The 23370-nt window shown below is 42.5% G+C and overlaps 1 protein-coding gene across 1 annotated transcript; it reads right to left on the reverse strand.

Annotated features, from left to right (window-relative positions):
• Positions 1–53: 53 nt before the first annotated feature.
• LOC139540449 (calcium/calmodulin-dependent protein kinase type IV-like) lies at positions 54–23131 on the reverse strand. Its single transcript, XM_071344284.1, has 12 exons — positions 22718–23131; positions 22177–22356; positions 16608–16686; positions 16451–16513; positions 15014–15096; positions 14387–14459; positions 6478–6568; positions 5084–5158; positions 4393–4468; positions 3992–4118; positions 2860–3012; positions 54–2107 (listed from the first exon to the last, which is right to left on the reverse strand). Exons 2-12 carry the CDS (start codon positions 22281–22283, stop codon positions 1592–1594), a joined length of 1443 nt encoding a protein of 480 aa, XP_071200385.1. The 5' UTR covers positions 22284–22356; positions 22718–23131; the 3' UTR covers positions 54–1591.
• Between the last annotated feature and the right edge of the window lie 239 nt (positions 23132–23370).

A 23370-nucleotide genomic window follows, 5' to 3' on the forward strand; every position in this document is an offset into this window, starting at 1 on the left:
AGATTCTCATATTGGCAGTTTGTTATAAAACTGATAACTCTTCCAGGCTAATATTGGACTTCTAAGTAAATGTTTTATTAATTTTATGTCATCACACAGCAACTACCATCTTGAATGGATGCTGTGTTAAATATTTCTGTAGAATACAAGACAATCAAATCAGATTATTGTGATATGATCAAACATACAAAATGTATAGACCTGTACACCTTCAATACTCTTATGACCGTTAAATCAATCTCATGTCTAAAATATGTCACCTTCAAAAGGTAGGCTACAATTATTTGAATGAATGAAAAACGGGAAACAAATTAATTACAAAACAAACACAACTTAACTACACCCCCCTCCCAACCCCCAAATAATGCATTTTTAAGCAATAATTATGATAAGTAAAACAGCCATACTTTATACATCATTTCATAGGTGTAAATGAATGGTTTATACATGTATGAACATTTCAGCAGTATAATGCAGGCTTACTATTTGGCAATGTTAGAGTGAGAATACAAGTTAGCAGGTGAAGGTTGGCCCTTGAAATGGAAATTGACTGTATTTTAATGACACTCAATTGATCAGTTATTTGAGTTCCATTGAGAAAAGCCCTTAGCCAATGAAAATGAGGGTTCGCCTCGCAGGTATGTACCTGCCACTTACAATATGATTCTGTTGCAGAAAGGCTGTGCTTTGCCTCATAACCTCACCTCGTCCAACAGTTTCTTTACAGGTTTTGCCATTACTGGGTTGGAAGCCCCTGCACACAGAGGTAGAGTGCTAGCTCCAGTGAGGTTGTAGAGACGAGGTGAATATGATGTGCGTTCCTTCAGCAGATGGGTAACTACCCAATAATGTTTTACAACCAATGAATGAAGGGAAAATTTGTTTGAGCCACAAACAAGCTATTCTGGTCAGTCATGTACATTTCCAGAGGAATAAAAGTGCAGTTTGACTTAAATAGTAAACGATTAGCAGTGTGAATGCTTGTTGTTGTGATCTATGTAGATTAATCAACGTATACAGTGCAAATATTAGATCATTACCATTATTGCAAAATAAACATTACAATACACCTTGACTACATTCATAAGCTCACAAATACAATATCTTTACTACCTGAATGAGAGGATTATGTGTATGCATTCACATATTTGCATATGAAGTCTGTAGATTCCAACATTGAATTGTAGAAAGGTGCAGAGAATACAAAGTATGTGGCCTTTGAAGTAAAACAGTTCAGAGGCCTTGTCCTTTTCAGAGAGGCCTTGTCTTGAAAAGCAATGAAAATTAAGAGGTTAAAGCAACTTGGCAACAAAGTTTAGACCAAAGTTAATTTGCAAATTCGTTATGAGTATCCGAACTCGTTACGCACACAGGAACAATAAATATCAGTATAGTAGTCGTTTGTCCCCGGTCTAAACAGATACAGATATGACGAGATTAGACATCCATTCTCCCTCTCATCCTTCCTCCTCCATGTTGTCATCTTCTACCATCTCACCTGACTCTCACAATGACGTCGGCCATTTTAGGATAACATTAGGAGCTCCTACAGTAGGTGAGGAGCTCGTACTGTTTGGTACCTGCCGCTCACTCATTGACACTGTGCCGTTTTGCTGCCAGACTCCACCCCCATGGAGAATCTGTTGCCGAGGCTTTTGGGGCTCGGGGGAGTGGTCAAGACCGGGGAGGACGGCTCCCGCTTGGTGGTGGTGGAGTCCACCGAGGAGCAGCTCTTCTGGGGCACCCTAGGCCGTACCACTGCGGTCTTGGGGATGACCGACATCTGTCTCTGCCCATCAACTCCCCTTAGCGGGGGCCTGGTGGGTGGACGGGAGGGGAAGAGACCCCCAGCCAATAGAGGAGGGTTGGTGGTGGAGGGTATGGGGCAGCGTGGCGGGAGGGGTGGGGGGCACTGGTCGTCCTCCTGGGTCTGGGAAGTGTCCGTTCCCTGGCAGGCCTGGCCCTCCAGAGAGTCCTGGGGAGGGTCCTGCTGCATGCTGCTCTGCCTGGAGGTGGTCTTGTCAGAGCCGGGCATATCGCAGCTGTCCGTGCGCCGCCGGGAGCCCTCGTGCATACGGCTGGTGGCCACCACAGCCTTCATGATAGCCTGAAGTCAGAGAAACATGGCACACCGCTGTCAGTCACCAAGCCTGCCTCAGAGACGAGGCATACAGCTGTGCTTCAGCCAGAATCTGAATGTCAATGTAACAATAGTGGTGATTAGGTTCATGCATTCCATTCAAAACAATGGTTGGGCCACAAGCTTACATTTCTCAAGAGGATCAGGACAGCATACAATCATTTGAACTGCAATGTTTGTTGATGTCTATTGTTGTCAAAAGTGCATTACTCTGAGTGAGGGCACAATTCAATCCGTGTCGCTGATGTTCAGAGTTATAGCGCAATTGAAATTTAAAGGCATTGTTCCCGCGTTTGCAGAGACTGCATTCAGTCAACTTAATCAGAAATGTACTTTCAATCTCGCTATAATAATAATTTGAGGGTGCTTATATTTGTCCTGTTACACACGTGTAATGGAAATGTGTTTCTTGCATATCCCACCTCCCCCTGAGTTACCCACAGAGAGTGGCAGGTCTCAGCCAGGCTCACCATTGTCCGGTGGCCCTCGAGCAATTGGAGTTTGGTGCCTTGCTCAAGGGTACGGATCCGGGATTCAAACCAGCAACCTTTCAGTTTCTAGCCCAATGCTCTAACCTCGAGGCTACCTGCCACCCTATAACACTGAACTTCAGTGATACGGATTGAATCGAGCACTACATTTTTCAAATTAATGGTCAATTTTTTATTATTCGAAAATAATAAAGCACTCTTGATGCTATCATCAAGCCCCTCGCTCACCTTGAGTTTGCGCCGGGCGTTGAACTCCTGTAGCTTCCTCTGAGTCGTGTCCATGTGGGAGAAACGGGCAGCCTTGCCCAGTACCCAGGGGTGCTCCAGGGCCTCCTTCACCGTCAGCCTCTTGTGGAGGTCCTGCACTATCAGCTTACTGACCTGAGGGGACAGCCAACGGGAGAGAGGTTATTTTTGACTTAGTTGACCTTGTGGCAGCAATGGAATAGTTCCAAAAGTGCAAACCCCAAATAAAATTCAGCACAACTCGAATATTAACAGTATTTTACATGTATTTGACCCAGGTCTGATAAAGACAGTAATTGTGTAAAGAAAGAAAGAACATTTATTAGATTAAATGTGCTGAAGCAAAGTTGATTGAATCCGGCCCGGAGCAAAACAAAATGGAGGCTTATTTTTGGGGGGAGTCACCGCAGTGAGTGGGGTCACAACTGCACAGTGACCCTGGAGCAATTAGGGTTAAGTGCTTTGCTCAAGAGCACAGCAAGCTCCGGTATTCCAACCAACGACCGTTCAGTTACTGGCCCAACGCTCTCGCCTCGAGGCTACCTGCCGCCCCTGTAAGGACACACCTCAAATATTCCCACCCCTCCCATCTGAGCACCAGCGAGCTGATATAAGATAGGTGAAATACCAAATACCTGGCTGTAATGCCTCAATCACACCGACAGCATCACCTGGATATGTGTGCAACAAAAGTTCAACATTCACCTTCTTCTACCGTTTCCGTTCCTGACACATACATTCAATAAATCCAACGTACGCACCACACCATACTGCAACGCAATGCTGTAACGCAATGCTGCAAAGCTAATGCAGCGTTCCATTGGAAATGAATGTACTTCTGGTGTACCAAAATGCAATGAAGCTGTCTGTGTGATCAAGGCATAACAGGTCAAAGTTGCCAAAAAACATGCGTTTGAAACTAGCGCAGCCTTAACGCCAGTTGAAAATAGAGCCCCGAGTATTAAAAGGTATTGTAATCAATAACAAACAGCCTTTGTACATACATTTACATAATTGTCAAAGAAAGCAATAATGTTTATAAGCAGACCTTCAAATACAGTATAAGTGTTTTTCATAATAAAAGCCTCTGTTTGAAGTAAACGGTGGAACCCACCAAGTCCTTCGCGTTGAGGGAGACCTCGTCCCACCAGGGGGAGACAAACTCATAGTCGCAGTTGAGGATGCGGCTGTACATGTACTGGTCTCCCCTCGGATCGAAGAATGGTTCGAACCCACACAACCTGAGGGGAGAGGCAACATTTCCCTTGAATGATTTATTTGTTTCACCACTCTCACTTGATTTAAAGACAGATACGGGATACTTTCAGAAAAGAGACCTCTCTAATAGACTTGCATATTACATCTAGAATCCATAGGAGAAAGGGGAATATCTAAAGTTACATTAGCTGCAATACTGTGATGAGAGGACTTCAATTTGTCATCAAAGTGCCAGCTACCCACGGAGTACACGCAGATATTGGGCACGATTTTAAAGTGTCGTTTCTTTTAACTCACAAGATGTACAGGATCACTCCCACAGACCACATGTCCACTTCAGGACCATAGGCATTGCCTCTGAGGATCTCTGGAGCTGCAGGGTGAGACACGGGGAGGGAGGGATGGAGAGGGAGAGAGTGAGAGCCGGCTGTCAGCTCCCACACAGGACAGCTCATCCTGATAAACACACTATGAACTATGAATGTTATTTCCTTGAAAGCTGCACCTCCATGAAACATTTCGGCCCTGATCCCGGGGCTGGTCTAGTGGTAGTGCTGCAGCCTCCAGACTACATACGCACCTGGAGGCAGCTGTTCCTTTCCCCGTGACCCCATTCACTTTCTGTGTTTTATCCCTTTCATCCATCTCATATTACATTTGATATATATATATTTTTTACAAATATTATAGTGCGCCCCAACAATTTGCTTTGTTGTGGTTAAAGACGATTCATTGGACTGATATCAATCTCACAATTTCTGTGTCTATATAATAATATATGTCAATATTTCCAAGCCAGGTTGCCCCTTTTAAAGTCACACTGTGGTCTCTATTTCCTTTCATTAGTGTGACCTTGCAATTTGTTTTGTTATGGTTCAATGGGAAGCACCAATCAATAAACACTGCGGGAATGTGACTCAACACACCAGGCGACCCTGATCCTACAATTGTATTCACATTGGGATATATCTGTCAATTTATAACTCACCGCAGTATCCAGGCGTGCCACACACCGTCTTCATGGTAACTTGCTCATCTATTATCTTTGAGAGGCCAAAGTCAGCTGTGAAGATCAGATAATGGTTTAGTGTTAGTATTATACACTGAGTGTTCAAAACATTGTAACACCTTCCTAATATTGAGTTGCTTCCCCTTTTGCCCTCAGAACAGCCTCAATTCATCAGGGCATGGACTCTACAAAGTGTCAAGTGTTCCACAGGGATGCTGGACCATGGCTGGATGTCCTTTGGGTGGTGGACCATTCTTGATACACATGGGAAACTATTGAGCATGAAAAACCCAACAGCGTTGTCGTTCTTGACACACTCAAATCGGTGTGCCTGTCACCTACTACCATACACCGTTCAAATACACTTAAATCTTCTGTCTTGCCCATTCACCCTCTGAATGGCACACATACATGTCTCTATTGTCTCAAGGCTTAAAAATCCTTATTTAACCTGTCTCCTCCGCTTCATCTACAGTGGTTGAAGTGGATTTAAAAAGTGACATCAATAAGGGATCATAGCTTTCACCTGGATTCACCAGTCTATGTCATGGACACTAGTCTATGTCATGGACACCGGTCTATGTCATGGACACCGGTCTATGTCATGGACACCGGTCTATGTCATGGAAAGAGTTCCTAATGTTTTGTACACTCAGTGTACATTTGAAAGGATGAGACGAGCATTGGCCTCATCATCTTTAATAGTTTTATCATTCATGTTACATGTTCTTTATGATACAGAGGGATAGTTCATGTTGTTACCTAACTATTACTTAGGAATAATGGAATGGACATCAATAACAGGAAAGACAGTAGTAAACCAAGTCACTCATACTATATCAAAAGTCCAGATCCCTGACTCCTGCCACTAATGAATTCATCTTGGAACCCAGAATCAAATTCGAGATTTAGTTTTGGAGGAAGCATTGATATTTTTTGCCTAGTGTGAGTGGCGAAGTCAACACCCCATCCTCTGAAGGCCAAATTAACCCCTCCACTTTGGAAATGCCACCCTGCGAAATCGAGATTAGACCAAATAATCAGTAACGCAAAAAAACAGCGCACCAGAAGAAATGTTCCTCATATGCCTTATACAGTATACCTAATGTCCCCAACAGATGTAACGTCAGTTTATCTAGGAGATGGTCAGTTTATCTAGGAGACGGTCAGTTTATCTAGGAGACGGTCAGTTTATCTAGGAGACGGTCAGTTTATCTAGGAGACGGTCAGTTTATCTAGGAGACGGTCAGTTTATCTAGGAGTCAGTCAGTTTATCTAGGAGACAGTCAGTTTATCTAGGAGACATCTAGGAGACAGTCCGTTTATCTAGGAAGGTGTCAGTTGTGTAACAGCCTACAGGTACATGTAGTTACCAATCTTAAGCGGGGCATCCAAAGAGAGGTCAGCGTACAGAAGGTTTTCTGGTTTCAGGTCACGGTGCACCACCCCATTGTCATGTAAATACTGTGGCAAAAACAAAAGAGAACAAAACAGTTGCAACATTAGTTGAATGCACTGACTGTAAGTCGCCCTGGATAAGAGCATCTGTTAAATGACCCAAATTTAAATGTTAAATTACGGCCACAGTAAGCAAACAAAATGCCGCAAAACACACCCTGGGTGACATGTTGACATGACCTTATCAGTTCATATGGACAAGTCGGCCTGTCACAACCAGTACTGGAGTTTGGAATGACCTTCTAAAATGACACAACAACAATTAGAAGAAATGATCTATTTTTACCATTAGCATTTCGTTTTCAGTTTTTCAAAATGGGGACAGATAAGTTTCAAAGTAAACCTTTTCAGTCATGTAATACAATATGTGGGATCATAAGAGGCCACCTTCTCTAGCCCTCCCCCACAGTACAGGCCAGCAGAGCTCAGGGACAGGGATACTGTTTAACTGAGCCAAGCCTCTACAGAATGGAAATCAATAAGTTTCTAATCATCTGACAGAACTATGATTCAATACTGGATTGATACTCAAGGATACAACATGATTTAACTCTGAATGAGTCTCGATACAATGCTACATTGGTTGGAGCAAAGCCTGTTCCCACACTGTTCCTTTGCAGATAAGTCTGGACACCCTTGCTGTACGTGGTATCAAAATGTATTGCTACAGCCCTAGTTACAGTTAACCAGGTCATCCAATGTACTGTTCAAGGGCATCACAGTTATGCAGCTGGAAACAAGTTCTGCCACCTATAAATATGGAGTTGAAGTTGTAGTTGAGTACAAAAAAAGCTAAATGTCCTAAGAAAGACAGGCCCTTTTTAACTCGGCACACTTCTACCAAGAGAACAAGTCCGTTTTAGTTTAAAGTCAACAATAACGTGTGTGTGGACTAGATGACAGATCTGTTCGGGCGTTGAACCTTGAAGAACAGAGAGCAGGTCAAACAGATCGTAGCTTGAGGAGAGAATTGCTGTGGTACCTGAGGGATTCAGACCAATCAGGGCATCATTTAATTTAATTTAAACTGTAAATGAGCAGCCCCTGATCTAAAATAGACTCAACAGATGGGGCCCATTGCTGCAGTAGCTCAGAGGCTCTTTATCTGCTCTTAACATCCTCCCTAACATCCTCCCTGTCACTCAAGAGTCAAGAGAGTTCCAACTATGACTACTGGACTCGTTTTCTAACTATACCATGAAAGCATAGAGTGAAATTTAAAGGAAACATTGCTCCTACAAAAAAATGTAATTATGGAACTATGAATAGAATGTGTTAATATACGGTCTTGATAATGTCCTTTTAGATTTCTGTTGGATTATTAACTAGATCTTGTTTTTCTTCCATTCAAAGAATCAGAGGTTCAGGTACGTCTAAGGTTTTCAGTTATTTAAATGTTGCTCTCTGGACTGTTGATTGTTGAACCCCTATGTTTTCCCCTATCAATACACCATTACCTCACTGATCATCTTCCACAATCTTTTATTTGTGGCAAGTTTGTAGTTTATGCAAGTTTGGTAATATGTCTGTGTTTGTGTCCTTGCATGTTCTGGGTTTTTGGTGGAGTAATTCGATCATGATGGAGCTGGCTTAGCTAGGCCACAGTGCAAGGCAGTGAACTGGCCTGGTCAGGCTCCTAATATCCTCATTACATGGTTACAGAACACTCATTAGGACAGTAAAAAGATCTCTGTACATTAGTCAATTCTCCCATGTGGTTTATTGGCAACAGCTGTTTCGACCAGACAGGTCTTCAAAGTGGTGTAATGTACTTAAGTAAAAATACTTTAAAGTACTACTTAAGTCGTTTTTTGGGGGGGATCTGTACTTTACAATTTATATTTTTGCCAACTTTTACTACATTCCTAGAAAAATTATGTAATTTTTACTCCATACATTTTCCCTGACACTCAAAAGTACTTGTTACATTTTGACTGGAAAATTGTCCAATTCACACACTACCAATTGGGGAGAAAAGGGGGTAAAAAGTATCATTAAAAAAACTAGGGCTGACCCCATTTAGTTGTTTGGTCGATAGGCTGTTGGTCAACCAACATTTCTTTAGTCGAGCAGTCACGAAATATATATTCTGATTCGTGCCTGTCGCAGTAGACTAAATCATTGCGGGGACCACGGGGATGGCACAGTCCCTCACTCTAAGACGTGATACTGAAATTGTATGTGGTTATATTATGTAAAAATAATGGTGCAACACTAAAAAATCGAATATTATTTTATAACAAATGCGCATTTCCCGCGTTGGATATGGTTGCTGTCCGTGGTTCTGAAGCATAATCTTCAATGTGCTGTAGAATTGACGACTTTCCCTATGTTGCTATGTGCATAATAGCAAATTGAACCAGCATATTGAGATTGAGAACAATGTGGTGAAGGCAGCAGCAGCAGAGACGAGGAAACAGCCTAAAGCCTTATTCGGGCGGGATTAGTATACTGGGGGTGGTCGGGTAATGTAATTATGAGCACAAGCACAAAACACCACATCTGTCATTTTAGTCCCGTCCGAATCTGCCATGGCGGCAATTTGTACATGGCAGGAGAGTAACAATTCCAGCCAGAATAACCTACTGTTTTTTGGCGAACTCCAAGGTTCTATGATAATACTAGTCCCGTGCGAATCGACATGTGTTTTGTGAGAAATGTCTTGGTTTGACAGGTGTTGCTCATTCTTTACATTACATTAAATAAGCGCAATATTTTTTTACTTACTCATTTGCCAATATTCAATAACTAAAAAATATTGCGCCTATTTAATGTAATCCTTGCTGTTAATAGCTCGCAAAGCAGCATACAACTGACCTAACCGTTTGCAGGGGCGGAGACAGAGTGGTGTCCGGGGTTTCATTCACTACTGGCAGTTTGATGCTGATTGACATCTCATTTCACCTCTAGTTGAAAGAAGCATTTATTTTGACGTTCGGCGGCGCATTTTTCAAATCGAGGACGAGGAAGAGAGAATTTTAACGTTGGTTGCGAGACACAGAAGAAGAAGAAGAACATACAGAAGAAGAGAGAATATTTGTGTGTGTGTGTGTGTGTGTGTGTGAGAAAGAAAGAAAGAAATTGAGCTGCAGTTCCGAGGTAGAGACACTGACTATTCATAGTATGTTAAAGAATTCTAGTGAATTAACCCCAGCATACAACCCTTTTAACACTATCTGCCACATTGAAGAGCTCTGGGTTAAGTGAAATATCACTTCTACCTCTAATCAGCAATCATAGCTTTCACCCCTGAAGTAGCCTTGGCCGCCCCCTTGGCCGCCCCCTTGGCCGCCCCCTTGGCCACCTCCTTGGCCACCCCCTTGGCCACCCCCTTGGCCACCTCCTTGGCCACCCCCTTGGCAACCTCCTTGGCCACCCCCTTGGCAACCTCCTTGGCCGCCCCATGGCCACCCCCTTGGCCACCTCCTTGGCCACCTCCTTGGCCACCCCCTTGGCCACCCCCATGGCCACCCCCTTGGCCACCCCCATGGCCACCCCCATGGCCACCCCCTTGGCCACCCCCTTGGCCACCCCCTGGCCACCCCATGTATAAAACTCTAGTTCCGCCACTGAACGTTTGGAAATGATCAGTTCACTTTTGCATCCATAGCCTTAAAACCCATCTCAAGTGCAAGTGCACTGTTCAGCTCACATCTGAAGACTGGGGGGCATTTAGGATGTCTACTGCGGATCGCTAAAATATCCTAATGATTATGATAACACTTCCTCAATTCAAATATTATGGCGACACTATACCAAAGATGGTTTGGTTCAGAAATTTGGGAACCAAGCTGGAGTTTTCAGTGTAGCCCTGTTATCGCCTATACTTGATGAAATATATTCACGCTTAGAAAAAAAAACTCAAGGCTTCCTTCATAACTGTCAGTTTATAAAAATAAAAAAATAATTACTGGGGGCAGTTTGGAAAAAACGAATCCTGTCCGAATGTTTGGACATTCTGGGGTAATAATTCCATTACCAACGTTCTGTAGTAATCCATGTCCCGTGCAAATAGGACTTTGCCTAAGAAATGTGAGGAGAGTGCAAACCCCAACTTAATTAGGTATATAATCAATAGCCAAACTGTTCAATGTGCCTGGCTTTATAAATCATCCATATATATCTACAGAAATGAAACAGATCCTGCTTCTGTTGAGCACCAAGCCTCATGCAAAGACAAAATGTTGGATTAAGCAATTTCACAGATTCGTCTGTTTTTAATCTTTGCTATGCTGTAATAAAGGCTTTACAATTTTTGGGGCGTTAGAACAGACTGGTATTACTTATAATGAGATTTAGTGTTTTTTTACACTGTTCCAAACAGGCAAAAAATTATATTTCAATCTTGTTTGTCACACAAAATACACACAGCTTTCGCTCCTGTACCCTCCTTGTTCTGGATCTTGATTTTTCTTGACTCAAGTAGTATTTTACTGTGTGACTTTCACTTTTAATTGAGTCATTTTCTATTAAGGTATCTTAACTTTTACTCAAGTATGACAATTTAGTACTTTTTCCACCACTGGGTCTTCATAAGGTCTGTCATTTGAACAGTCATCATCATGATTGTGCTAAGGTCAGGACCTCTCCAGTATAGGTACATCTATACAGTGGGCCTCATCAGCCACCCAGAGAGGCCGTATGAGGAGACTTCTAAATGACCTAGTCAAAATATTTGCCCAGTTTCCACGGTGACTACCCGCTGAGGCCTACTGGGGCGGCTTACAACACCCACGCAGCGCCATGCTCACTTGTCATTACCGCACACTTCCCTTCCCGGCTGCGAACGCCGGGACTCATTCTGGGAAATTAGCCAGCGACGTCTCCGAGAAAGCCTGTGGTTACGCCCTGGGTCTGCCATTAGTTAGTTAGCATCGGCGCTAAGTGCCTGGCCTGAATGCTATTTGTTCTAATGGAAAACTTTATTCACTCCCCTGCCAGACTGTCTATTGATGGGTCCCCGCTCAGAACCTTTTGAACCCATCTCTCCTGAGATGCTCCGGCTCTGTCTGCCTGGGGGAAAGGTCGTAAATCAGAGAATCAGCTACCATTAGCGCCGGCTCTGCGTTGCAGAACGCTAGCTTGGCTGGATGGGGAGGGTCCAAAGTACACCCATGACTCATAGCGGTGTCGAGCTGTGTTAATTAAGTTTGTGTGCCTGGGCTCTGGACAGATGTTGTTTTTTAACGAGATGACAAAAAAAACAGTGAGAATCAGGACCAGCCTGCTAGATACAGGACAGAACACCTTGATCTCTATGGTGATTCCTTACACACAAACTAAAGCATGAATCATGTTGAAAGATTTCTGGGCACATTTCTTTTAGATTTAAGGGAAAATGTTGTGGACTCATGGAGGCTTGATTAAATAGGCATATTTCATCTACAGAAAAAAATGTATGATTTCATGGATTTATAGGTGATATTGTAAAACAATGTCAGTGCTAGACATCTATATCGGCTTGCTGTGATTAAAAATGCTCCTGCACATGTGTATATGAGTCACAAGTAACAACCTACTGGTTCTGCTGCATATCCCTACAGAGCAAAAACCTGCTCCAGAGCGCTCAGGACCTCAGACTGGGGTGAAAGTTCACCTTCCAACAGGACAACGACCCTAAGCACACAGCCAAGACAATCTTGCTTTGTCATTATGGGGTATTGTGTGTAGATTAATGAGAGGAGAAAAAAAACAATTTAATCCATTTTAGGATTAAAGGCTGTAACGTAACAAAATGTGGAAAAAGTGAAGGGGTCTGAATACTTTCCGAATGCACTATATATCCCTATGGAATGGCCTACGCACAGAGGCAAAATGCCAAATGGAAATTCCATAATTTGGTGTTTTGTTGATGGTGGTGGAAAACGCTGTCTCAGGCGGCGCTCCAGAATCTCCCATAAGTGTTCAATTGGGTTGAGTTCTAGTAACTAAGACACACAGAGACACCTTTTAAACCCCCTATGCTCCTTTGAGAACCCTCTTTCAAATTCACTGAGATCTCTTCTTCTAGCCATGGTAGCCAAAATAATCATAAATAACTGGGCATTTTTTTACATGACCCTAAGCATGATGGGATGTTAATTGTTTAATTAACTCAGGAACCACACCTGTGTGGAAGCACCGGCTTTCAATATACTTTGTATCCCTCATTTACTCAAGTGTTTCCTATATTTTGGTAGTTTCCTGTGTATAGGGAACATGCAGTGCATATACACTGAAGGTAAACATGATGGTAAAAGTAGCTCTGAGGTGATTAACTATGAGATGAAGCAGTGAGGGGAAAATAACTGAAAGACTATGAGTGGTTTTGCTTGTCCACTCACACGTAAACAAAACAAAAAAACGTGAACTCTGCATTGCCCCTTCTCTCTGTCACTCTCACATGCCTCAACACACACACACACACAATCATAAACAAATGATGAAATCTGTCACTCTCACACACACACACACACACACACACACACACACACACACACACACACACACACACACACACACACACACACACACACACACACACACACACACACACACACACACACACACACAATCATAAACAAATGATGAAATGATTGCCCCTTCTCTCTGTCACTCTCACATGCCTCAACACACACACACACACACACACACACACACACACACACACACACACACACACACACACACACACACACACACACACACACACACACACACACACACACACACACACACACACACACAATCATAAACAAATGATGAACCCTTACTCCAGATTAAAAGCGCACGGAACAAGCAAACGTGGATTAAATGTTTCCCACCGCCACCAGTGTTAAGAATGCTTTAGAAACCAAAAGCAGTGTTCTAATGGGCCGGACGGCAGCGGCCTGGTTGTCAGACAGGCACATACTCACTGTTACATAACAGGCAGCCCACATCCCTGCTCCCTCTCTTAGTCAGAAGATTAAGAGTGTGTGGGGGGGGGTTGATGGCTCTCTGAGAGGATTATTTCACACTTGCGGCGCACTAAACACACATGCACACGGATACACACGCGTGCGTAGAGTCACTCAAGCACACGTACACTCACACACACACACCTATCTGCCATTCCTCAAACTGAGGCTGATGACACATCTGACCCATATCTACCACCCAGAGAAACATAGTGGGTGTGTGTGTGTGCAGCCAAGCCTCTACTGTAGCTGCATGTATAATGGGATTACAATACAGGCTCGAACACTATTCCTCTGGTTGATATTCATTGATGCCATTGCCAAGTCCTAAACCCCAAAACATTTGTTCAGGTATCATTCTGCCTGAAACACCCCTCAATGCCGGCTGCAAGTTAAGTGCAGTGATTGCAGTTGCACATAATGGCCCACACCGAAAATAACAATCTGAACATATTGACCTTTAAGATGAAATGTGATTATGACTCAAAGTAAGTGTACAGTTAAGTCTCATTATTCAGTGCAGTGACTGGACACAGTAGCCCATGGATAAGAGCAAACTTGAAACAAATGTAACTTTAAGCTTTAAAGTATGTGTATTTTCCTATAATTTTCCTAAGGATAAGAGACCGTCTCGATTGAACAAGCTTTCTCAAAACATCATCACTGAAAAGTCTCCCTCAGCTCGATGTTGACCTGTCTTCTATTGAAGCCAAATGATGCAATCATACTGAAAGACAAGACACGAAGCAGCAGCAGCACCTCTCTCTTCCCTGCATAGAGGCGTGATGTGCATCTAAGAAGTCATTCTAAATTCCAAGGCATTTGATTTCATGAGGCACAGTCCTACTCAACAGCTCATCAGTGGCCATTCAATCACATCTCTTACCGCCACTGCCTCCAGAATCTGCTTGATGACGTGGGCAGCATCTCTCTCGCTGTAATATCCTCTCTCCACAATCCTGAAAGAGCAGAAAGAGACAAACTTACAGGGAGTCAAAATGTTACACGGAGTTCAAATGCCCCACTTTGAGAGATGATTAAATTCTTAACTCTGTGAAAGTCAGAAAACATGGAGAGAATTGTAGGCAGTTGTTACTGCTAAAGCCATAAGGTGATAGGAGGATAAAGAGATGAAAGTGTTTTCATTTCTTTACAGTGCTATTATATCAAAATAAAACAGAACAGTAGAGAAACGGTCTATGATATTGCGTAATATTCATAATGAGTTCTACAGATTGGGTGGGGCCTGTGCTCCAAACAGTCTTCTAATCGTTTCCTTGGTAACAGTGCTGTTGAGGGCCATTACAAATTTCATTTTCTAATCCTTTTATACTCTGCATCTTAATAAAACCAGTGTCATACATGTCTGCTAATGACAAAGCAGGGAAATGGAACGGGGGGATCGCATGAGGCCACTGGTTCCACCTCTGGCCCCGCCAAATTGAAACCAATTTCAGCAAGGATTTGAGGATTAGACAGGGTCATAGGGGTGGTATATTTTGGGCGTAATCACCTGTCAAAGAGTTCCCCTCCGGTCACCAGCTCCAAGATGAGGGCGATGTCTGTCTCGGTCTCAAAAATCTCCTTCAGGCGGATCTGAGGAAGATGAGAGGAAGATGAGGAAGAAAAACACTAAATGTTGGAAAAACACAAGATAACATATCAACAATATTAATGCTACCAGAAAGAAGAAGTCACCATTAATGTTCATTTCAATCATGCTCTTATAAATAGTTAATAAAACAACATAAAATTAACAAAAATATAAACGCAACATATAAGGTGTTGGTCCGATGTTAGAGCTGAAATAAAAAAATCCCAGAAATGTTCCATACTCACAAAAAGCTTGTTTTTCTCAAATCCATCCACTTGACAGGTGTGGCATATCAAGAAGCTGATTAAACAGCATGATCATTACACAGGTGCACCTTGTGCTGGGGACAATAAAAGGCCACTCTGAAATGTGTAGTTTTGTCACACAACACAATGCCACAGATGTCTCAAGTTTTGAGGGAGCGTGCAATTAGTATGCTGATTGCAGGAATGTCCACCAGAGCTGTAGCCAGAGAATTTCATGTTAATTTCTCTACCATAAGCCGCCTCCGATGTCGTTTTAGATCATTTGTCAGTACGTTCAACCGTGCTCATAACCGCAGAACACGTGTAACCACGCCAGCCCAGGACCTCCACATCTGGCTTCATCGCCTGCGAGAGTGTCAGAGACCAGCCACCCGAACAGCTGATGAAACTGTGGGTTTGCACAACTGAAGAATTTCTCCACAAACCGTCTTAGGGGAGCTCATCTGCGTGCTTGTCGTCCTCACCAGGGTCTTGACCGGACTGCAGTTTGGCGTTGTAATTGACTTCAGTGGGCAAATGCTCACCTTTAAAGCCACTGGCACACTGGAGAAGTGTGCTCTTCACAGGTGAGTCCTGGTTTCAACTATACCTGGCAGATGGCAGACAGCATGTATAGCATCATGTGGGGAAGTGGTTTGCTGTTGTCAACGTTGTGAACAGAGTGCCCCATGTTGGCGGTGGGGTTATGGCATGGTCACGCATAAGCTACGGACAACAAACACAATTGCATTTTATCGATGGCAATTTGAATGCACAGAGATACCATGAAAAGATCCTGAGGCCCATTGTTGTGCCATTCATCCACCGTCATCACCTCATGTTTCAGAATGATAATGCACGGCCCATGTAGCAAGGATCTGTACACAATTCCTGGAAGCTGAAAATGCCCAGTTCGTCCATGGTCTGCATACTCAGCAGTGTATATCAAAACATTTTTGTTACTAGTGTCCAACAACAAGTCACCACTATTGTTCATGTCAATTATGGTGAGGCTTAGAAAAGGGTTTTACATTTTTTTTTAGTGGTGTCTCAGATATTTAAAAAAAATATTTAAAAAATAACGTTTAAAAAGAAAACTGTAAACGCTTACAATATTTGGGTGGGAAAGTCGCAGCAGAACTCCAATTTCAGTCCGCACTATTTTCTTGTCAATCTGAAATGGAATGAATGAGAATGAGACGAGTGCATTAATATGATATTATACATAGTCTAACTCAGCTGTTCAAAATGCCAAAAGAAGGACTCACAGTCTTCTTCAGGACCTTTGCAGCATAGGGCTTCTGTGTCTGCTTCTCCTCAGTGCGAAACACCACTGACGTAGCCCCCCTGGCAAGAAGAACAATCAATCCACATCAACAACTATGATCATATGGTTGTCTCTCCATAGTGCAATGATTCAGCATTTTAGCTCTGCTCATGCTTATGAATCATTATTTCATTGTTTGTAAGTAATGTAATTTGCTCATAACATAAGTAAATACATATATGTATAAATCATTTTATTATAAGCACGTTTAGTCATACACAGAGTAAATCAAGAACAACAGATTGTTACATGTAATTACTTAATTCAGTGATAAACAAACTATGTAATAACGTTTAAGCTGACCTCCATCTAAAGCATTACAATGACAACTCCATGTAACATGTGGCCAATGTAGAGTGTCAATGGTGAGCCCTTAGATGTCCATCCACATTCTTATGGCAAAGATGGATATAAAAGTCATTGTAGAGGGAAAAGCTATTCAGAGCCATGACACCATTACATGAGCGAGCAGAGGGTAGCTCTAAGTATGAGCTCAAACCATGAGTAATCTGTTGATTTGTGACTGGGCTGTCTTGTGTTGTCTGTTGCTTTGAAATCTACTTGGAAATCTAGAGATAATTCCCTGGCCAAATGTACACTGAGTGTACAAAACATTAAGGACACCTGCTCTTTCCATGACATAGACTGACCAGATGAATGCAGGTGAAAGCTATGAGCCCTTATATATGTCACATGTTAAATCCACTTCATTCAGTGTAGATGAAGGGGAGGAGAAAGGTTAAAGAATAATGTATAAGCCTTGAGACAATTGAGACATGGGTTGTGTATGTGTGTCATTCAGAGGGTGAATAGGCAAGACAAAAGATTTAAGTGCCTTTGAACGGGGTATGGTAGTAGGTGCAAGGTGCACTGGTTTGTGTCAAGAACTGCAACGCTGGTAGGTAGCTCAACAGTTTCCTGTGTGTATGAAGAATGGTCCACCACCCAAAGGACATCCAGCCAACTTGACACAACAGTGGGAAGCATTAGGCGTCAACATGGCGTTGTGGAGCGCTTTCCACACCTTGTTGAATCCATGCCCCGACCAAATCTGTTCTGAGGGCAAAATGGATGGGCTGGACATGCCCGAGAGATGAGTTCGGATTGGTCTTCCATGTAGCACGCTTCTGTCTATAACATGAGCTGCTCTGTATGTGTAGGTAATCCTTTCTAATGCAGCTTTTTGAAAGATCTCACAAAGAACTGCAAAATTGTTGCTAATGCTCTCCACTTTCTGGAGGACGATCGTGCCATGCTGACTCTCTCTGACTCTGATGAGGAAATCCCTGATTTAGATAAAAACAGTTTCACTGAACCAGACAGTAAACAGCGATCAACAGTGTTTTTGTCACAGAGGAAGATGACCGAGTTTTGAAGTCAGTGGAATGCCCAGTGGAAGCAGAGAATGAGTGCTATGTAGATGGAGAGAATTCTGGCATTTGATTGCAAATATGCGGAGGGAGTTGAAAACAGAACACACAGAAGGCGGTTGTATAAAACCATTGTGTCTCCGGATTACATCTTCAAACTAAGGGCAACTATGGCATCTGTGACAGAGAGGGAAAAGCGTTCATCCATGTATACGGGTAAGAGAGTCTAGCTAGCTACATTTTCAGATATTATACATTTCTAATTTTGTTAGAAAGTATTTTCCATTTCAAGTTAAAGTGTACTGTTAGCTAGCTAGCTAATGTTAGCTGGCTGGCTCACTAGCTAACGTTATGTGTATGATCTGTATAATAATATTATTTGTATCTTAGAAAGCCATTTTGCATTGCTAGTTATAGCCTAATGTTAGCTACGTAGCTAACATTGAACCTAGTTGGTTAGCTTTAGCTACCTGCAGATTCATGCATGGTAGTAACATTATGAGTTGGGATTATGGTTCATTGTTTAGCTAGCTAGCTACATGTCTTAACAAAAGACTCCACTATGCAAGTAAACATTTCACAGTACCGTTGACACATTCTGTATCCTGTGCATGTGACAAATAAACTTCGATTTTATTTGATATAGTGTGTGTTTACCAGAGACGGTAATGTGAAGAACAACATGACCTGCACCAAAGTCAAATTAGGATATAACGTTAGGCCAACGAGACAGTGTCCAAGTTCTAAAATTCTCCTGTAGAATGCCCTGCTTTTATTTTGTCACACTCACAACCGTAAGCTATTATTTGTAATTAGCTCGCCATTAACTTGTAAATGATGTTGTAAGTTTATTTTCCTGTAATAATTAATAAAAATTTGCTAAAGTTAAGACCTTGTCAGCTATGATATAGTCATTATTTGAACTGCCTAGTCAGCTAACATAACATCAGCTATGTAACGTGCTTTTTTTCAGCTAAGGAACGTAACAAGCCAGAAACGAACCAAAACATTGTTCAGAAAGTTGCTTTTAGTTGCCTGGTTTGCTAGATTGACATTTACTGAATGCATTTATAAACGGATGGGTTTATTGGTGCTAAAATACACCAGATATGCTATTTTGGACCACCAGGCTACTGATGTCATACAGTCTGTTTGATGTGGGACGACAATAGAATGTTCATGATGTCACTGCAACAACTGTCTACAGACGTGGATAGACGTAGTATAAACCAGCCTTTAGTCTTGAAATATTTGGTTGTTTAGTACACTGTTTAGTACATGGCCTCACATGTGAATCTTTAAAGAGATGGGTGCGGCTAAGGCTTAAGAGTGTGTGAACGATGCTGAATGTGTGTAAACAAAGCAGAGCTCTCCAGTAGGTGTATCAAAACATTCAAGGGACATTTTCTCAAAAGTGGGGTTACAAGTTTATCAACTTCCAAAGCAGAATTAATTTCTCATTGTTCCTCAACTGTAGTGTATGATTTACTATTTCTAGCTCTGAGTCTCACATTTTTTTCTATGTAAAAAACAAAATTTCAAATGTTGCTACATAAGACCGAATCGAGCCGGTTGGTCACATATTAGGAAGGTGTCCTTAATGTTTTGTACACTCAGTGTATATTGTTAATATTTCCAACTAGTTAAAGCAGCAGCCACACCAGTAGCAGCTGAGTTGTGGGTTGCCTAGGAGAACTGCAGCACCCCATGTGACCTCACACATACAGATGCTTATGTTTGAGTCCGTGTTTCGGTGCTGTATCTATGTAATGTACAGTACGTGATTTAGAAGAGTCCCACTGGTTCATATCTGTCGCTGGTATCTTACCAATGAAGGATATTTGTTCTAAATAAAAGTGTGTTTAAATATCAATGTGAAGAGACCTTATGGAAATAGTATTTGGATTTAAGAATACATTTGATACCGGTATATCATCATCAGCTATACTTTAAATATGTAAATTTATCACTATTTAATACCGTTATCACAACTGGTATTTTGGTCAATCGGAGTCGGAAGTCAATTGCGTAAAACTGAACTAGGTGGTTATTAAGAGGCAGGTCATGGTAAAACCCACAGTGTAATAATGAGTACTGGCAGCAGCCAGCAGACATCTGAGACTTCCCCTCGCTAGTATCCCAATGTGGACACAGCGCTGTGCCCTGGCCTGCTTAGGAAATGAGTCCCTGAATCTCCAGCTGTCCTGCTCCTGCTAATACAATCCAGGCATCATCCCCAGCCCTCTCGACTCTACTCTAATAGCTGTAGGGTCTCCTTGGCAACCAGGACACCTCTCCTCGAAAAGTAGACACCTAACGACTATGCATGCCCTTATATGGGGAGGCCGGGGGAAGCTGAGAGTAGGGTATGTACATGTACAGTATGCATACATGCATGAAGCCGGTACCTGTGGCTGAACGGGCCTATTGTTGACTAACGATTTACCAACTGTAGATACATCATCAAATGCCGATCACAGATGATGATTAATTCTGTAAACATCCGATTCTGAGTCAATATGCACTGTTGGTGTAAAATTGTTACTGCTAATTCTAGCAACATTTTGTAATCACCATATCACTGGATTTTAGTCCAGTGTTATCTATTTAAGTCCTATAGAGGCACGTATAGCCAGCTTTTTGAGAGCTCGGTATACAGTTTATGTTTTACTGCTGACAGTGAGATCTCTCCTTTCAGTCGCACACAGAATTTGGTGACAGAATTGGTGCCCATCCTTTATGCAGTTGCAGGTGAGGAGAGAACTGTTAATAAAGTGAAATGAGATGTAGTATAACAGACATGGCAGCATTAGAGCTGCATTCTGAGGCTTTTACCTGTTCCACAGCTATGTCCAATGGAAACATTATGACTGACTCATTCTACAGGGCCAATCTGAACTGCACTGTGCTGGTTTGGATGTTCTCTTTACACATTGTCCTTTCCAGCACGGTCCCACCAACTATATGGTGGCTGTGTAACCAGGCCAGCCCAGTACAGCTCTGCTTGGCTTGGATTGGTTTTGTCCTATAGTGTGAATCAGGAATTACAGCGTGCAGGTGTTTTCAGTCAGGAGTCCAGACCACCTATCTCTCTGACATGGTGGGATACTGTTGTTTACACTTGTTGCCAAATTACCTCATCAAATGCATGAATGCACAGAAGGGCTCCAATGACCACTCCATTTGACAGTCAGACCTCCAAACACTCCACTGACTCTCACTCCAAGGAACAAATATTAACAAGTTGACATTGTCAATCTGGACGTGATGTAAAAGCGTACTTAAGCCATAGAGCATATGGACGGAGGGGAGTGGAGGGTTCAGAGGTAATGGGAATGAGAGATTCCATATAAAGCCTCAGAAAATGGGTCTTAACACCAGTTTCCTTTCCATACTTGCACTAATGTCCTCACGTTTCACTGTTGTCCTGTGATAATTAAGACATATGTTGAGCCGTTTACCATGATTGTCTATTTCCATAGCAAACATGTTGGACTGTTTACTCCTCTGACAGAGTGAAGATCTCTGACAGAGTGAAGATCTCTGACAGAGTGAAGATCTCTGACAGAGTGTAGATCTCTGACAGAGTGAAGATCTCTGACAGAGTGAAGATCTCTGACAGAGGGAAGATCTTTGACAGAGTGAAAATCTCTGACACAGTGAAGATCTCTGACAGTGAAGATCTCTGACAGAGTGAAGATCTCTGACAGAGTGAAGATCTCTGACAGAGTGTAGATCGTGTGTTGACATGTTGAATGTGTCTTGACAATAATATTATTAGGGCACTTATGAGGTGAGAATATGGGAGGTGAATTGTCAGGAGGAGCTGTCCATGGCCTGAACTCGGCATGCAATGGATGAATTGTACATGAATGTGTGTTCTGTCTGTCTCAGACTATCAAATCTAAACTATGTGATAGACACAGTAGATGAATACTGACATTTTAAACATGGTATTTCAAAATGAACCCTTTAGCTATAGCCATAAATGAATATGTCGAACTAGATCCCAATGGATGGAATTCCACTCATAATACTGTATGTTTTTACAGAACATGACCAGAAACAACCCTTTTGATAGTTATGATGCTGGTGGTGTTTACACATTGGTGTCAATAAAGGAACCGTTCAGTACTCTACCTTCCCAGTTCAGGACCCATGGTGTAGAACTCTTCCATGGAGACATCTCTGCGCGATCCATCGACCCAGTATTCCACGGGGCTGGCGCCCGAGCGTGAGGTGGGCATGTTGATGTTGGCCAATCACACAAATCACAGGATTCCTGAGGAGCGCAAAGCCCAAACGCACGCACTACTTTTCCTGTTTTTAAGATTAAAACGTAATGTTCAGATTAGCAAAACGAAGAGAAGGCATTATGTTTAATGAATTCCCCCGCGCCAAATAACGACAAGCCATGTAGAGCTAACCAGTCTTTGGTTAACAACTCTCACTGTTATGTTCAGTCAAAGATAATCCAAATGTTTACGTTGACACACAGAAATATATTGTCAGCGCCGATATCAAAACCCATGTAAACTTCGCATTACAGCGCAAGCTTAGTCACTATGCAATTTATCACGTAACAAAAATCATCCATTATTGTTCTATTATTTGTACCGACACTATTTAATTCGCGCATTCATAACCATCCTTTACTCGAAGTTTACTGCACCATATTCACATTTGTCGCAGGTTCCATGGGGCCTCGTGGTGTGAGTACCCGAATCCATAAACATATAGCCTACGCTTTGAATCGTTTGCAGCACAATCCCACCCACAACAGTGTACTCATGAAAACATTACTATATCATGCAACGAAGCACATCAATAGTCCCGAGGTCCATGACAAAGAACATTCCATGGTCCGATATAGAATACTTTAATTAAGGTGCGTCAATAATCATGATCCGTCAATAGGCCTATGTGTATGTTGTTTGATAATATTCGCAAATATAGATTTTGTCTCGCGGCTGATGCACGCTTCACTATTGGTCTCTATATGAACGCCCATCCAATGGTCTGCACTTATCTCGCTATACAATGTGTTCCTCCTTTCATCCTTGGTTTGGGGTGGGTAGGTGGTGGCAGTGGCTGTGAGGCTGGTGTATTCGGTGTTGGGGGGAGGGGGGGGGGGGGGAGGAGGACTATCATACAGTCATTGAGGGAAATATGCTCTACGCCCTCCACAGATTTCTTCCAATCCGTTGCATTCACAGAATCCACAATCTGCGCTGCAATTGGGAGTCAAACAGTCAATCAAAGCCCCGGTCCACATATGGAATTGTATCGGGTATCCAACCAAAATGGCAATAAGAGGAATATCCAGATAATACC

Source organism: Salvelinus alpinus, chromosome 15 (assembly GCF_045679555.1).
Source record: "Salvelinus alpinus chromosome 15, SLU_Salpinus.1, whole genome shotgun sequence".
Lineage (NCBI taxonomy): Eukaryota > Metazoa > Chordata > Actinopteri > Salmoniformes > Salmonidae > Salvelinus > Salvelinus alpinus.

Bases quoted from the DNA above. Each gene is read 5' to 3' on its own strand.
- LOC139540449 (XM_071344284.1), bottom strand. From the start codon at position 22,283: ATGCCCACCTCACGCTCGGGCGCCAGCCCCGTGGAATACTGGGTCGAT. The intron at 16,514-16,607 runs GTGAGTCCTTCT...ATTCCATTTCAG, and splicing joins CAAAGGTCCTGAAGAAGACT to ATTGACAAGAAAATAGTGCG. The intron at 3,013-3,991 runs GTGGGTTCCACC...CTGTCCCCTCAG, and splicing joins CCCTCAACGCGAAGGACTTG to GTCAGTAAGCTGATAGTGCA.